General features: G+C 38.3%; 1 protein-coding gene across 19 annotated transcripts in view; it reads left to right on the top strand.

The window, feature by feature from the left end:
- DENND5A (DENN domain containing 5A) overlaps nucleotides 1–17,814 on the top strand; it is a 116,937-nt gene that overhangs the window by 21,345 nt on the left and 77,778 nt on the right. For 14 of the 19 annotated variants that reach the window (XM_080617455.1, XM_080617445.1, XM_080617456.1 and 11 more), the window contains 3 exons: nucleotides 6,117–6,304; nucleotides 14,718–15,035; nucleotides 17,178–17,393. In XM_080617455.1, coding sequence (XP_080473581.1) covers nucleotides 6,117–6,304; nucleotides 14,718–15,035; nucleotides 17,178–17,393 — 722 coding nt within the window. Of the gene's footprint in view, nucleotides 1–6,116; nucleotides 6,305–12,915; nucleotides 13,045–13,434; nucleotides 13,544–14,717; nucleotides 15,036–17,177; nucleotides 17,394–17,814 lie in introns of those variants that run through there. The other 5 variants (XM_080617457.1, XM_080617448.1, XM_080617451.1 and 2 more) reach the window with 4 other exon arrangements.

Here is a 17,814-nt window from a genome sequence, read left to right on the forward strand (position 1 = left end):
CAAGCATGAAATATGGACGTTTGTGTGTTGAGATGTGCATAGACTAAGGCCAAAGGTAAGTTTTGTTTGTATAGTCAAGGTGATTAAAAGTGTATAATGCCAGCAGGGTGTTATATCACAGTTATTGCATTGTACAAACAGTTAACTAGGACAGAAAAAACTATACAGTAATTAAAAACACAGTCAGAAAACTTACTGTACTTGATAGTAGTTACTCTCTTGGATTTAAAAACCAAATTGCTTTGCTTATTATTCATAGAAAATCTAGAAACACTTGCCTAGCCTGCAAACTTCTTTTGTGGTTTCTACAGAGATGCATTATATGTCTGAGACTTAGGGATAGTTTGTCAATATGGATATCTGTGTCCCATCAGTAGAAGATTCAAACTTCAGCTTTTCCATCTGTAGAAGAAAGCAGTCCAGTTGGCCTGTAGTTGTGCTTTAGACCTCCTGTGCTGGAAGTGCATATGCCTGACTGGTTGGAAGCACTGCAAGAAAAACAATGCATGCATTGCCATATCAGAACAGTATTCCCTGATCTCTTTTCAGGCCATCGTGTTACAAATTCTGATTTCTCCTGGGCTGGAATTCTTCTCGCTTCTGGACTAGTGTTCTGTATCCTGAGTTCTCTTTCTAAGCCATATTAATATGTTCAGTTTTTTTCTTGGGCAGTTTCCAAGTGTATCTGATCAGTGGCTAATTAAAAAAGTTTAAAATAGCTTTGGAACACTTGAGTTGCTTGTTTGCACATGCAGACATCTGGAATTCAGAGGGATCTATGCAGCCAAAGGCCTGTGGGCCTGTATCTTTATGACCAATTTCTGTCCAGTGTTCTCTTGCCTCAATGCAGGCTTTGGCTGAGTTGGGCTATGTGGCACATTACGGAAGTGTCTTGTCTCTCTGTCAAGTTCTTGCCTACAGTTTCTGGCTGAAAAGTCTTCTTTCAGTATAAAAAAAATATTATTTGTTTGCTGACATCCGGTCCTCAATTTTGGTGAACTAAGTGTGGCAGTGACTTAATAGCAGCCATAGTTTTTTGAAATGTAGCTTCTCTTTAGTACTTGTTAAGGGATCTGATCCCTGACTCTTTTTTTATCTGCTTTTTTCTTTTTCTTTAAAACCACTTTGACGCAGTTTCCTAATTCATAGTCAGAACACTTTAAAAACTTCTGGTGACTTAGAAATAGAAGTTACTGCATACTGCTGGCATTGCCAATAGCCAAGTTGAAGAAGCCATTTTCTAAAATGTTTTTGATACTCATGTACTTTATTTTCACATGACTTGAAATGGGAGCATGAAGTATTTTGAAGTTCTAGAAGGTAAACTTTTTCTTCCTGTAATTTCTGTTTTTGTCTTTCCTAGCCATGATATTCTGTTTTCTTCTGTGTGGCATCAAATGAGATAATTGTTTAGTGAAGTGATTGCTTGTATTGCTTTGAAGAAGGATATCAGTAGGAAAACTGAACTTCTGACTGAGGTTCTGATTGTCTTTACCTGTACTTAACAGTTCCCTTCTTTGTTTTAGTTTCTTTAAGTTTATGTGGAGGTTTTTGTTGTTGGTTGGTTTTGTTTGTTTGTTTGGTTGTTTTTTTTTTAAAGCAGGAATATGCTCTTAATACACTTTGCTGTTCTCTATTGTCAACTAACGTCAGTGTTTTGCAGTTTGTAAAACAGGGAATGTTGGATGGAGATACAGGTGAGGGTTCACTCAGTTCAAAGTGGAATCAGGAATTTCTTGAACTTTGGTAAGGGCTTGTGCACATTCTTGCGTGTGCGGTAGTGTAAGGTCTAGGTTGTCCTTCAGGATGTAAGTCTTACACAAGTGTCCTTTGGGTTTCTTAAGTCTCTTGGTGCTCAAATCTGTGACAGTTGAGTAACTTCACTTGGCAGTGCATGTGTTTTGCTTTAAGATTCCTTTGACATGTTTCTGACGTTATGCTTCTGGAAATTCATTTTTGTCCCACTGTATTGGCACAGCCTGCGTGTTTTGGATCAGTGTAAGCCAAATGTAGGGAATGAATACCTTGATTTGATTGTCCTCTTGAGAGAGTTGTCTCCCATTTGGAAAAGCGTTAGAGGAATGCAGGTGACTATAAGACAGTGAAGAATCTGAAGCTACTTCTAGTGCTGAGCCAGTGCTGAGGAACTCTGGCAAAGAGAGAGTGGTGCTAGGGACCTTCAGTAGTACTCTCACCAAATTACTCTGCAGGAAATGGTTTGCATTCCTGCATTTTAAGTTGCTCTTGTATCTGTGGAATAGAAATATTCCTTATCTCTATAGAGCACCTAGAGCTCGTCTGAAAAGTGTGCACTGAGTTAAGACGGTTGTGAAATCTGCTTGGAAGTTATTTGCTCAATTGAAAACTACGAAAGGAGAAAGATAATACAGCACAGACTATGATCTTGAACAGTTTTTATTTTCTTGGTAATTGCTCTGTGCTGCCATTTTTAAACACAAATGAAGTTATTGAGGTGCTTGTCTGCTTTGCTTTCCTTTTGATTCTCTCTTCCCCATCATGTTCTTATAATTATGTTCACTCTGGAGATATAAAGTATTAGTTTTACTTCTTTGCAGTATTAGTCCTGTGTTGCCCAATTCTCGTATCTTACATAGGGCATTTTCTTCTTATGCCTGAGTTGGACACCTGCTGCTTGGTATAGGCGTCTTTAATCAGCCAGTCAGATACAGAAGCAAACATGAATACCAAGTACTTTGACCCGCTGCTTCTGCTAACCGCAGTTTGTTCTTACTGCAGTTACAGGGTTTTTGAAGTGAAAGGCCCAGTTAAAGAAATGTATGTTTTCTGTAAGGAATCTGACATGCCCAATACCTGTGTTCAGAAAAATCTGTTGAAATGTTTCATTTACAGTATGCTTCCTGCTACAAACAGGCATGCCTGAAGTGAACTCTTGAGGTAAAAGTGTTTGCCACCACTGTCTGGTGGCTCAACTGCATTGCATGCTACCTGTCCATAGGAACTGTGTTTATAATTTTTTCCCCTTCTGTTCCCCTTCAGGCTAAAGAAAAGCTTAATCCTGGCAAGTAGCCCATCTTCTGGTTTATCCATATACTTCCTGAAGATACCTAGCTAGACTCATCTGTGGTAACAGTCTGCCACTGTAGGGGCAACTCTCTGCCGTAAAGCAGAATATGGGAGTTGCATGTGGAATGGAAATTACTCGCCAAATACAACAGTATTTCATTGTGATCCATGAAGTAAGATGATGAGAAGGAAAAACATATTCCAGAATGTAATCATGTAATGGTTTTAAATTTGGCCAAGTCAGAGAATTTCTGTAGGCACTTGATAGACTTCTTGCTGATAGAATGTGAGAATAGAGATAGAATCGTGGTTCTTAGAGCTGCCACCTTCCTCCCATGCTGCTGCTCTCTTTCCAGTCCCGAGACTCCTTAATTATTCTTTTTCCTGGATTTACTTGCTTTTTTAAAGATCAACAAAAATGTCTAGATATACTAAATATAGATAAATACTGGCATAACTAACTTCTGATACATGCTTTAAGGGATAAGGTATTTTACCTCCAGTAATTGGTTAGAAGAACAAATCAGCCTTTTTTGGTGTTATTAAGTGGCCATGTTAAGGTGTAGTGGATTTTCTTTTCCTTGCACAGTGATCAGCTAAGTACTTTCCAAGCTAACAGTGCAATAGTGGTATGTCATTTTTCCCTACCAGTGCCCTACACTGTACGCTACCAGTACACTACAAGGCCAGAATAAGTACATTCTGGTTTTAAAACTAAGAGCAAGACGACTACTGAAGCATTTCTTCCCTCTTGTAAGTTTTTTGTTGTTATTATTTTTGAATCTTATGTAGTACCCTGGTACTAAGTGTGCTGCTTGCTTCTTTATAAAAACTAAAAAATATTCCATTCTCTCTCAGGATAGGTATAAGAAAATATTTAAGTCAGTTTGATTTATGTTTGCAGGTTTCTTGACTTTGTCCATACCTTTTGCCAGCCGCTCCTGACATGCGTAAAGCCTACAGAATGTAGTTATTGTTACTTGCAGGCTGCACCCATGCAGGCCAAACTGTTGGGAATGGCTTAAGCTAAGTGGATATCCAGGATCGGAGAGCTGCATTTGCAGATAACCTGATTGGAGAAGGTAGCTGCTGAGTGGATAGAAATTCTGAATTATTGATGTTACTTTGTAATTAATTTGAAGGCGTAATACTAAAGTTAGGTTAATGACAGAGGGAGAAGTTGTATTTGAAGTAGCCAGCAGGATTAGACGGGGGTTTTGTGTAGTAGGAAAACACTGTTTCTATTCTGAGACTTGCTCTTTCAAATGAACAAGCTGAATACAAACCAGCTGGAGTGCTTGTATATCTATGGCTACATTTAAAGTTCCTTTTAAAGATGAAGAAAATAGAGTATGGAATGGATTTTTCCCAAAGCTTATCATTAATTCATCACTTTTTTGCAGTCAGGCTGTGATTAAAGCTGCAAACCAGTAAGTGTGTAGGCAGAAACTGGTTTGCAGGCAGAATAGGAGAGTACTGCTGGTGATGTTCATTGATTGTTCTCTAATGTGTTTCAGTCCAACTAAGCTTTTGGCAGAAACTTTGTAAACTGTTTAAGCTATTCTTGCTTGTTTTGACTAAAGGCTCCTAATCTTTTCTACCAGCAGAGCAAGATCTGAAAAGAAAAATCCAAAGCCTAGATTGCAGATTTATGACTGATGGTAGCAAAACCTGTGCTGGGTTCCTATTGGGTTGTGGGACTCTTTGCAGACCTCTGAACTCTGCAATTTTGCCTTAAAACAAAAATGCCAGGAGCTGAATTTCTTATCCCTGTCTTCTGCTCTCTAAAGTCTGGGAGGCCAAAGGGTAGAATTAAAGCCATAACCTTAGAAAGTGCACAGTTGAGCTTAATTTTTCTCTAGAGGATTTGTTTTGAACAGTTGTTACTCTTGCAGTTTTCATCTGCATTCTTCAGCAGTGTTCAAGAGCTTCAGAAACCTCAACACCTGAACCTATGCATTCAAATGTCTTTTCCAATTTCATAGTGTCTGTAGCTCTGAGAACATATTCGGAAAAGACGTGCATACACCCCTCTCCAGCACACATATGGAGAATATGTGTGTACATTTTTTTTCCTTCCTCCTGTTTCCCCCACTCTTTCCTGGTTGGAATTGAATCTTGCTTGAGTATCATGAAAAAGGCATCCTGTGTTCCCAGGCTGTATTACATTTATAGCTTGGCTGGAGGTAGAAATTATCTTAGTTTTGTGAGCTTGTTCTATACTCTTTCTAGCCTGGCAGCTTGAAAGCAGTCTGAATGTTTCAGCAGTTACGTTAGACCGCACACTCTCAATTCATCTGGTGTTGCCTTCTCCTTTGTGATGCATAGATATCAAAAAATGTTAAAAATGATCCTGCAGTATAAAAGAGGAGGGCGAGGTGTTGGCCCAGCATACTGCAGTGTTAACTGCTCTAGCCACCAGCTGCTGAATAAAAACTTTTCGTATGCATGTTGCACAGGTGCATTTAGCAATGTTGTTCAGTTCTGGGAGATGAGTTGTTTTTACATTGAACTGAGACTTCAGTCATACATTGCAAAGGATAAGTGATGCTGATGCTTTTTATTTTGTGCACAGTTATTTCAGTCGCGTTGTTGGGTTGGCTACTGTACAGCATGCTTTATAGACATTTAAACATGCCCTTAAAAAATGTTTATCTGAGAGACACCGGGTGCCTTGGGTTTCATCCAAGGATTCCATAGAAAGCCATAAGCACAGAGAGAAGAAATAATTTCTGATGTGTTCCTTAGCTGATTACAATACCGCTTCCATACTCAAACTGGTGTTCCTGATCACCCTGGTATAGGTAGCACAAGGTGACTTAGTGGATGCTAAGGCTCAATTTGCTCATTTCCATATGACTTGTAGACTGACCTACTTTGTGTTGAGCTCTCTTAGTTGTTTCAGCAAATGTGCTTGGGTGTACAAGTCTGGGCTTTCATCAGGATGCTGCTCAGTTAGCACTAGGGTTTGTGGTTTCTGTTTTAAGGCAAGCTCTCATTTCTTTAACTTAATTTACTTAAAAATGTTTGTGAAAGAAAAGAAATATTTTTTGTTTCTTGATCTTTTTCAGATTATCAGAGACTGATGACTGTGGCAGAGACCATCACAGCACTAATGTTTCCATTTCAGTGGCAGCATGTGTATGTTCCTATCCTTCCAGCATCCCTCCTTCATTTTCTAGATGCTCCGGTCCCTTACCTCATGGGCTTGCATTCTAATGGACTGGATGACAGGTCTAAGCTGGAACTTCCTCAAGAGGTGAGAGGAGCTTGTCTCGATTGATTAAATATTGTACATGACTATGAGGGAAGTGAGAAATGAGCCAAAATACTAGTGCTAACTCTAACAGACATTGTGCAGTTCTTGCTGACTCAGAATAGCTGTTAGTTTATTTTTTGGAGATGCTGGAGAAAATCTGGTGAAGTAGATAAATAAACCCATTTTGGAAATTGTATGCTCTGATAAACTAATTTTACAGCAGAGTTACAGAAAGAACATTTTTCTGCAGCAAGGCCTAGTCCTGTAATGCTAGGAGATGCAAGAAAGTGCAGTGTGAATTCACGAGCTGTAGCCAAAAGGCCATACAGCTGCTTCTGCATGGTGCCGAGTGAGCAAAGCTCGACTGGCTTTAGTGCTGTGCTGTGCTGGCTCCTGACTGCAGGGGATTAGGCTGAGTTTCCTTGCATTGCACTTCTAAGTTGGGGTTGGCTTACATGGACTCGGCCTGTCAGTTGTCTGCATCTAAAGTGTTTTGTATTTTCTTCTAGACTGCACACTTCAGTGTGCAGCAAAATGTCAGCATATACTTGAGCTAACTGGTGCTGTTTGGGATAGTGCTCAGGAAGTCCTCCCTTGTGGTGAGGCTCTGTTAACACCAGCCACTGTATGAAAGAGAAACAAATGGTCTGTAGAGGTTCTGCGACTCATACATGGGGCTCGGACTACGTTCAGACTGCTTAGAGATTGTTTTTATTTACTTTATCCCACTGTTCACGAATATTCTTTATAGGGATGAGCCAAGAGAGAGTTTAAGAGCTGATCGTGAGAATCAGGGGGCCAAGAGTTGAGCACTACCTGAGGTAGCAAAGGAAATGTCTGCAGGAGCCAGTGACCACCCTTGGGAAGTATGTCGGGTGACTGGTGTCTGGCTGGCTTGTGAGGCAGTTCCATCAGTTATCTGAATGACTTCTCTCATTGAGCACCATTGAATGGTTTATTTGCTTTTGCATGTAGAAAAAAGTGTTATGTATTGGTCTGGTTAGCTGTTGTCAAGAAGCTAGATTTCACAATTGGATAGCCTTGTGGGAAGCAAGTGCTCGCAGGGAACAAGGCAGCTCTGGCCCCTGCTGGAGTCTGCTTTCTTGTAGGTGTAACTTTGCAAGGGAGGACTGTGTAAACCATGGGAAACACCCAAGGTTTATGTGGAAGCACCATGGTAGAAAAAGCGTTCTCTAGTCTGCCATTTTCCCTGGTTGTCTGTTTTCTTCTGTTATCATTTAGGTTGCTGGAAAAGCAGAAGTATGGCAGGCAGAGGATTCTGTGATGGTGGTTGTGATTTTCATTATCGGGCAGCGCTGCAACAAAGCTTGATGCAAAAAAAAGAAAAAAAAAGAAAAAATCCTAAAAAAGCTGCAGGAAAGTAAAGATGGTATTTTTTTGAACCTCCAGTCTGGTCACCATGCCAACATTGCTCTTTTTTGCAAATCCATATGCTAATAGTTTTCATTTGTTTTTCCTGGCAAGTTCAAAGGAAAACTTCTCTTCAAACTGTGTTTCTTTTCCTATGAAAAATAAAGTATTTAATCTCGTGAGTTCTTTCTTTTCTCCTCTTTTTAATTTTTTTTCCTTCCAATGGCATAATTTCTAACAGATTAGTGTATATTCCTGCTATGAAAGCAGTTTATTACTTTGGCTTACTACATTTTTACAAAATCTCATGTCCTGACAGGCCTAATTAATATGGTTAGTGTACTTTTTAGAGAGAATAGTTGGTGAAGTAAAATGCATTTGTAGATATGCGTGTTAATGTGCACCATGGATGTTTTCACTATTATAACAAGCTTCTAAAAGACTGTCCTCCTTTTTTAAAGAATTTCCTCATTTTAAAATCACTGTAATACTTCCAACTAAATAAACATGTTTTAGTTTCAAATAGGAATTTCAGTTATTTAAAGGGTAAATTCTTTTGAAGAGCTTTGTCAGCTTACTTTGGAGGTTTAAAAAAAGGCAGTTGGTCTATTTTTAAATATTAAAAATTAAATCAAAGTGGTATTTAAAACATAATCTGACACCTTATGGGCCATTAAAATCTGATGCCTTTTATGGGGGTGGAGGAGTAGATTTTTGATAGTATCCTACAGAGATCAGAATTGTCTGAGGGCAGAGAGGGGAGAACACACAGGCCTGGGATATCAGCAGCAATGTACCGATGTAATGGAATTTGCTGCAGGACTAAACTTATCCTTCCAAACCTTCAGCTTTTCTCTCTCTTATTCAAAGAGTGGGCTCTTAAAGCTTTGAACACAGTAAGTATGACTTAGTCTGAGAAGTCCTCTTGACAGTCATTGCTGAGTAGGGTTTCTTATGAACTGTTAAAGTCCTTAGCACTACAGGCTGGGAACGTAGCTGTGGCAGGAAAAGACTCGAACATGTGCTAGAGACTTCAAAGATGACTAAGGAGTTATCCCATACCAATGGATTTGCTTATCTGAGAAGCAAAGTAGACTGGGGAGAACAGGAGCTGACTATTGCTGAGATTTTCATTGTAGGGGGTTTACTACTGTTGCAACAAGAAGTAAAATTACCATCTTAAAAGTAAAGCAGAATTCAAAGTGCATGCTGGTCTCATTAATTGAAATAATTGGTCAGTGTCAGTATTTCTGATATTATTAATTTAATCAGTCGGCTTTAATATAGTTAGCACTGCAGATTACAGGTTCATCTCAGACCAACTTTGCTTTATGATTAGGCTTTCAGGTACCCTCTCCTTAAAGAGCCAGAGAAGCTGTACACTTAATTCCTGACCTATAGGAACATGCATAAAATGTGTTGTTGTAGAACAGCAGAAGAGGGCATGTGGAATCTTATTATTTGTGTAAAGACAGGTTTATCATAACTAACAAAAGGGATGTTAATATTTTATATTGTTTATCTCTGAAGTTTGGTATGTATGTGATCCTTTATGAAATCATCAGGGTTATATGAGGAACTTAATTTCCAAGTCCTGCCTTTAGGCTCCTGATTTGTAGCTACAGTAAGTATCAGAATTTTCCTCACTTACCACAAAAAAATATAGACCTGTTCTGTATTCTAATTTATTCTGAGTTCTGCTGTCTTGAAACTGTATGAACTGCATCTGTGTTGCTAATCTGTTTGCATGGATGCATGGAACAGCTGCTGTTAAAGAAGGCAATACCTATTTAGGCAAGGGCCAAGATGAGCTCTGACAGAAAATCTAGTTAGTGCTTCTCAGTTGAAAGGCATTGTGGAAGGATGCCTTGATGTCACTGTAGGCTTCTCGATTGTGGTTTTATGATGATGTTCTTAAAAGACTAACTTGCCTTGATTGAAGTGCTTTAGGCTAATATATGTGAAAATACTAGCTATCCTAACTCAGTCAGGTGTGGTTTAAGTCTTGCACATATCATAAGGCTTGTTTTAGTTTGTTTGTGGTGGCAGTCTCCCATATTTTGGTCACATCTGGTGCTTTAAGGGAATGTTATACTGTGGGAGCATGGAAACCCAGCTGTATTCTGGAAGTTGGTGCTTTGTCAGATGATGATTAAAATCTTCAGCAAAAGTATACTGCATAAGTAGTTTAGACTATCTGTTGGGTACATCAGAAAACAGTGCCTGATGGGGGAATTCATTGAAGTTCACCAGTTACTTGCAAACCTGAGTCTCTGGCCCAGTAAAATTGTAACAAAGGCTGGACGCTTACTGTAGGATTGAGTTTCTTGTACATGTCAGTGATACAGTGCACTTAAAGGTTAATCTTGCTTTTATTTTGCTGAGGGCACTTTTTGTATGCCTGAGCATCCTTGTGGTTTCACTGGTGGCTGCATCAGAGGGTTGTAAGGAGCTCGAAGAGAAGAGGGGAGCATGTGAGAAGCGGTGCTTAGAGTAAGGTGCTGCAGAAATCAAAGGGGAAGGGAAGAACATGTTTCAGATGTTGCTGGCAAGTGTGGTTTGTTTATCAGTAAAATTGATCAAAAAAGTGGTTAAATGAGCTTTCTTGCATATCATAAACTCAGCAAGTACTAAAGTGAGATTGTTTTTTTGATGTGTCTTTTGAATTTCCTCTTAAAGAAACTTTTGCAGTGCTGTAGCAATGTATTTTCAACAAGCAAGTTAATCTGGGCCATTTCATGCTACTGGATTTGCATGTGCATCTTGCCACTCTGTAATGCAGGAGAATGGTGGAAATTAAAAATATTTTGAGTGAAAATAAGCAACACAGAATCTTCCAGCACTGGTTAAATCCAACAAAAGTAGCATTTCATTATAAAAGCTTGTTTTTAATGAAGTCATCTCAAGGGGCTTGGGTAAAAGCTTTTTTCCTAGAGAAAAGTTGAAAGATTTTTAAAGCTGAAATCCATCTCTTTGCTAGCATAAGAAATATATATTCTCAGTATTTTTATTTCAACCATTAAAGATATTATTCAGTGCTAAATATTAACAAATTCTGAGGGTTTTTTATTTTTGTATGTTGCTTTAGAAGATAAGGAAAATATATTGATGCCAATATGTTTAGGCCAGACTGACCAAAATAGTTATTTTGAAAGATAATTGGTGCTTTGTATGCATTCTCAGGCTTTCTGCTGGTGTGATAAATCCTTGATAATACTGTACATTTATTGACAGACTTCAGTGTTATATGTTCCTGTATTTCAATGTTAAATAGCCACTTGAGGAGTAAAATTCATGTTACTGAAAGCTGCAGCTGTAAATTATTCTCAATCACAAATCCTGGGTAATTCTGAGAATAAATGCAGAAGGTCACCATTTGCTTACAGGAGTGCACAGGAGCATCCTTTAGAATTTAGAACCAATGTAAACACACTTTCCAGAAGCCAGTTGTGTGTGTATAAATTTACATATCCATGTTTTCCGTGTGTTAAGTGAGGTGGGTGGTTATTTGCAAGGTTTGGGACCTAATGCACAAAGGTGACACATGCTGTTGATGAAAGGGTTTTAGTTTTTCAGTGCTGTCTGTATTCAGGCAGAAGCCTTAACTCAGAACCATGTTTCAATCTGACCATCTAAGAAGGGATTTGAAAACCCATATATGACCTATACCTTAAGCACTGGGACTGCACAGAGAATTGGTGGTGATTGTGCTATCAGAACTAACTGTTCTGAATTGCTCTAGGTATATTGGCATACCATGTAATTATATATTAATGTTTAAAATCAAGCATATTTTTTCTTTAGGATGTCAGTGGGGTGGGACCTTATTATTAGTGAATGTTACTTCCTCCTTAGACATCCTTTGGGCAGAACTTAAAGTATTTCCTTTTACATTTTTGAACAGAGCTGAAAGGAAGGATGTAGGTTTGATGCAGGCCTCGGTAGATCTGTGTGTGGGTTTGGCTCTTATTGTACTTGAGGTCAAACTAAAGAATTGCAATTGGCTTTTGCCTCTGGAATTGATGGGTGTAGTCCAGACCCCACTGAGCCAATGGAAGGGTGTGCTGTTGACCTCAGGGGACCAGGCTTTGGTATCAGATACATGATCATTGACTGACTTGCATCCACATTTCTAAGGTTTGTCAGACTTTCACCTGGACACCCGATTATTTGTGATGATAACAGTTTATGAGAAGAAAGATTTTAAATTAGGATGTGTCACTCTTGTTCCTTGGTGTAGTGTCTCAGAAGAATGTTTTATTGTGTGATGATGTTATGTGTTCTGTCTTGTAACAATCTGCTATTAAAGTGGTGCATAACTATGTGGGGTTTCCTTTTGGTCAGAAAACTGATACTTGAGAAAGAAATAAAAGAATATTTGACTGTTACAGAGTCCTGAAATTCCAAGCGACTGACTTAAGGATGTTCTTCTCTACTTAGACATGTTGCTAAGTAGCTTGTCTTTTATATAATTTAATTTTGTATGGGTGAAATCATGATCCGTATGTCCACAGACACAAACAGCATTGTCAACAATTCACAGTTCACTCAGTGGTGCTGCTGCTAGAAACAAAATAACTAAAACCTTGTGATCAAAGAACTCGTTTATTCTTCTGCTTTATGTACTACTCTAGTTCCTATAATGCAAAATGCTTTGGGTGGCTACCATTTAATAAAAAATAAGTGTCATTTCATTTCTCTTGCTTTTTAAGGGAGGGGCTGTTACTGGTATTCTGTTCTGTTGGATCTATAGTATAGCAGTGTTGTGAGATTTAGTGTTTTGGTGTCTCTTACTGGTGATTTATTTACTTGGGATTTCAGTTTCACAGAAAGATGTTGTTTTGGTACCTGTTGAAGGGCTTGTGAAGTAAGGTGTCTTTGCCATTTCTGTTCCTTGGGGAACATGGCCTTTTCGGAAGTGCTTATGCAATTCTTGAGGATGACCTCAGTCTCCCTGAGTTAAAAAAGGTGAAAGCCATCTACTAAGTCTCATTTGCTTAGGCTGCTCTGGGTAATCCTCTACCTTATGTGTTGAAAACAAGGCACTCAATAAGTGTAGTGTCCCCAGAAATTTTCTTTACACGCTTTAGAGTGTGCACTAACATATTTATTTTTTTCTTCTATATAGGGCAAATTCTGGGAAATGTGATAGTAAGTGGCTGATAAGCCATTATCATCAGTGGCTTAGAGAGTTTAAACTGTGTGTATTGCTCTTAAAGAGAAACGCTGCAGAAGAGATATTTGACTGTTGGAAGAATTACCCAGATGAGCCCAGATAGTTATAAGGAATTTCAGCAAGCATTAAATTTGTCTTTTTCTTCATTGGCAAGGAGTTTATTTTTGGTGTGAAGACTAGAATCTCTACACTGGTAAGGTTAACGTTTGCCTACTTTGTGGCCAAGTGTTTTATAGATAACAACCAAGCTTAAACAAGAGTGATGTTTTCTGCAGAGTCTGTGCTCAGTAAGATGATCCAAAGAGTAAGAAAAGTTGCATTAAAGGAAGTAATGCAGTTAAACTGTAGAGTTTCTTAATCAGTCTGTCTTGCCGTTTTGCAGACTGCTTGTGAAAAACAGTTTTAGTTTTTCCCTCAGCACTGACTGGTAGGCATTGTGCCTTGTTTCAAGGCTTTACTTCTCTCATGTCTTGAAGTGCTTAGAGTGTTCCTGATGAGCATCAGCTGACTTGACTTCTGATTATCACGGAACCATGTGTATAATGGGAGTCTTACTCCTAAATTCAGGTGCTTACTTGAAACATGAGAGTACTTGTGTACATGCTGTCCCTTTGTGACAAGTGTTCCTTTGAAGGAGAAGACAGATGCACTGTGTGTGCATTCCTGGCCTGCCACTGGAGCTGCCTTGTTAGGTAGGTACACACTCCACCTGCTGTGTTTGGGCAATATGATACTGGGGAAAGCTGAACAATGACACCTGCCCTCGTTAAAAAATAAGAAAACTCCTTATAGGGTGCACCAAAAGCTGTTTCGGAATCAAGCTATCAGTTGTATTTATTGACTTTGGGTGCTTTGCAACACCTAATTCAATTTGTGATTTACTTTACACAGCTTATCCTAGTCTGTTTATGATCAGTCCCATGGCAAAATCCCACCGGAACTACTCGGTCCTTACTGATGATTTGCTGCTTGTGTACATTGCTCAAATTTCTGGCGTCATTGATTCAGTGTGAGGTTAATCTCTTCAAATTGTTTCTTTCCTGTTAAACTGTGAGAGTGCTTCCTTCTGCACTTAGTGAATCATAAGAAGTACCTGGAGATCTGTTAGCTCTCATGACTTGATACGTATTTTTGCTGCAAAGCCATAGTGAGACCTGAGTTCAGATGTACCTCCTAGAATAACGCGATGAAGCTAGATTAAAAGTACCCTATAATCTGGGTGAAGGGATTTTGTATGGAGAAGGCTAAACAGACAAGTGGCAGTCCATGCTAATTCTGCAGTGAAGAAAAACTGAAATGCTTCCATCGAAAAGCAATGTTTCTTCTGTATACTTAATTTTCAAAGCAGATTTCACATGTGAATGGGGTTGTTGCTGTAATGTATGTGATTATGTAATGTCATGAAACTATTTGATGCAGATTTTGCGATGTAGGGTGAGGTAAACCCTGAACATAGGTTCTTTTGATGTTGCTGTGGAAACCGCATAGATGGTTTTCCTTTTTTTTTTTTTTTTTTTTTTTTTCTTTTTTTCTTGGGGTTTTTTGATGTGAAATGAGAACAGGAAAACAGAATTGAAACTAGTTCAGTTGTTTTTTTGCCTTGGTAACAAACTTCTAAGCTCGTTTGAGGAATTGCATTAGTTCTCAAGTTATGATGCTTTTCTCAAAGTCAGCCAACCAGTTCAGTTATGATTGGGGCAAGTGTGTTTTACAGAATAACCAAACAAATGCAATTTGTTTCTTTTGTTTTTTTTGATTCAAATGCAATTTGAATCTTTTAATAAGCACAAAATCCAAAGGTGAATAAAACATGACCCTTATGCTTAGTAATATTGTAATGGTATCCTTTTCTAAATTAAATCCCAGGCTAACCTGTGCTTTGTGGATGTAGACAACCATTTCATTGAGCTGCCAGAAGACTTACCCCAATTCCCAAATAAACTTGAGTTCATTCAAGAAATTTCAGAGATACTAATGGCTTTTGGAATTCCACCTGAGGGAAACCTTCACTGCAGTGAAAGTGCCTCCAAGATGAAGAGCCTCAGAGCATGTGACCTGGTTTCTGATAAAAGAAATGGGAACATAGCAGGATCACCTTTGAATTCCTATGAGCTGCTAAAGGAAAATGAGACTATTGCAAGACTCCAAGCACTTGTTAAAAGAACAGGCGTGAGTCTAGAAAAGGTAAGCTATGAAGGTATCTGCACTTTCTGGACCTTCGGTAGCAGGTTGTCTGAAGTCATGGTCCAAAGACGTTGTTTGTCTGTCTTCACCAGAAAGAACTTTATATTAACATGTTCACAAACCTTGTGAACATCTGAGAGACAAGGGCAAGCTTGGAGGGAAGAGAGGGTGGGGTTTAATCCCACATCATCTAGGGAGACCTTTGGCTATCCTCCAAGTGTTTCTTTGCCAAGATAATGTGTTTTAAAAAACACCTTGCCTTGTTTATTCTTGGTTTTAAGATTTATTCTAAATTCACACCACTTTCCTACTATTTACGTGGCTAAAACTGACATCTACATAATCCTGAAGTTAGGATCCAGTCTTGGTTTCTATAGGTATCTTTCTGTAGGAAGATGTAGAATATGTATATTCTACATCATTCTGTATGTAGAATATGTATGTGGAGTATGTATAATTTTGCTTTTGTATGTTTCCCAGAGGGATACTATGATGCTTTTGTCGGGTTGATACTTTAAATTGCATTAGTGTCTGATTCCCAGCAAGTGGATGTGCACAGCTCATGGTGACCCTGGTTAGATTTTTTTTTTTTTTTTTGGCGATCAGAACTGGGGAGAAAAAGTTGTGTCCTTTTTTCATAAAAAGGATTGCCTGAAAGACCACTGTGGGTTTTTTGAGCCTTTGTGGAATGCAGTGAAGATTTTCTCAGCAAACTAAGGTTTTATTTCTTGCATGTTTAATTATCTTGACCAGGTCTTTGTCGCTGAGTCTGACTCCTACCCTGTAACTTGGGCTACAGATGATGCTGAACAGATAGAAATTTTGTGACCTATGATAGGCTGGAGAGCTTCTTTGTGGGGAGGGAGCTGCAGGATGGTTACAAGAAGCAGCATTTGGTTACTAGACCAGATCTGATGCTCAGATCAGCTGTGTTCCTCTTCTCAGGTTTTTCTTTTGCATTGTTTTATTTTTGTTGAGGGGAAAATTGCTGTGAAACATTGGCTCCTTTGCTGAATGGTTTGGGAAGTAATGGGAAAAGTACAGGTCTTTTTAATTTTTGCACATTCAGGCCTTTTCTACTCTTTTCCATAGCGATTAAAATCCCATTTTACTAGCCTTTTTTATGATGATAGGCGTGTATAGGTTGTAACTGTGAAAATTTTCTCAAATATGTAATTAAAAAATCTGCTTAATGCCAAATACCCAATTAATGAAGAATGAATAGATGCCAAGTGCTACTTATGAGAGGCAGCTAGAAGAAATGGCTGAATAGCAGAGCACGCTTTAGCAGTCAGCATGGCTATAGGATGCTATTTATAGCCAGCCTTAGACTGCTATAACCAAGGTGCTTCAAGAAGCATGGGACAGCTGCAGCAACTGCATCATTGTGCAGATGTTGTAAGCTCTGGATATTATGTCAGTTATGTGTGGTGGTGCCTCTTATAATAATTAACAAAGGCAGGGGTTGTAAATGTGTATTCAAACTAGTGCATGAATGCTTGTGGCTTGGATTTTTTTTTCTAAATACCTGGTTCCTATCAAAACTAATATGAACTCAGTATCTGAATCTCTTAATGCTGTTTTCATAAATCTTAGCCCATGTGTTTAATGAAATATAATGCATTTTCAGTTAAAATGACTCTGGGCTGTGTAGTGATGAATTGTGCATTACACTGCTAAGGACTGAAGTTACAGGACATTAGCTACTAGACATGCATGGCTTCTTTTTACAGCGCACTTCTGTTTTCATTTGAAAGCTGGTAGGTATTAAACTGTAACAGAAATATGTATTTGCTTAATATGCAGGGGTAGTAAAAACCGCTAAAAAGCCTATGCAAGTGATTAAAGGGTAGAATAAAGGCATACATGGCATGTGTATGGTTGTTATCTATCGTTTTTAGTGCTAAAGTAGGTTATAGTTTATTATTGAAATTAGAACTTTTATAGACAAAGGTTTTTTTTCTAGATTTATTTGATGTTTTATTACAGTGCTTGAAACTACTTTTTTTTTTTTTTTTTTTTTTTTTTTTTTTAATATTGAAATGTTGACTTGAGAGCTGAATGGCAGATTAAGAGCTTGTATACCTGGATACCTCACAAAACAACAATACAGATGTTTTGTGTGTTCTCTTACTTTCTCAGTTGGAGGTGCGAGAGGAGACCAGCAGCAAAAAAGATCTTAAAATTCAGTGCGATGAAGAAGAATTCAAAATTTACCAGCTGAACATTCAAATCCGTGAAGTTTTTGCCAACCGCTTTACACAGATGTTTGCAGATTATGAAGTATTTGTTATTCAGCCCAGTCAGGACAAGGAATCTTGGTTTACAAACAGGGAGCAGATGCAGAACTTTGATAAAGTAAGTTATAATAAGAAGCTATGTGAATTTAAGGAGTAAAACAGTACTCAAACCTAAGACTTTGTTTATTGAGCCATAAAATGGAAAACGGTACTCTCAAAATTGTAATTTCTTCTGTAAATTTCAGTGTTCCCCAAAAATGTCACATAATGTACATGGAAAAATGCATGCATGCACATGCTTAGAGAAATAAGGATATGCTTTTAAGGATAGTGTAGTAAAATACAGTTTGCTGTAGAAAAATAGCTTAGGAAGCCTCACTTCAACATTGATATACAGGTTAGACATTAATATCACTAGTGAAAATACTTTGTTTATTGTATTTTTTTAACTAGAGGAATTGCTGAATATGTTAATAAAACCATGACTTCACGTGACACTTACATACATGTGTACCAAATGTTTTCCTAGCTGTATTCCA

The sequence above is a fragment of the Psittacula echo genome (assembly GCF_963264785.1).
Source record: "Psittacula echo genome assembly, chromosome: 5".
NCBI lineage: Eukaryota > Metazoa > Chordata > Aves > Psittaciformes > Psittacidae > Psittacula > Psittacula echo.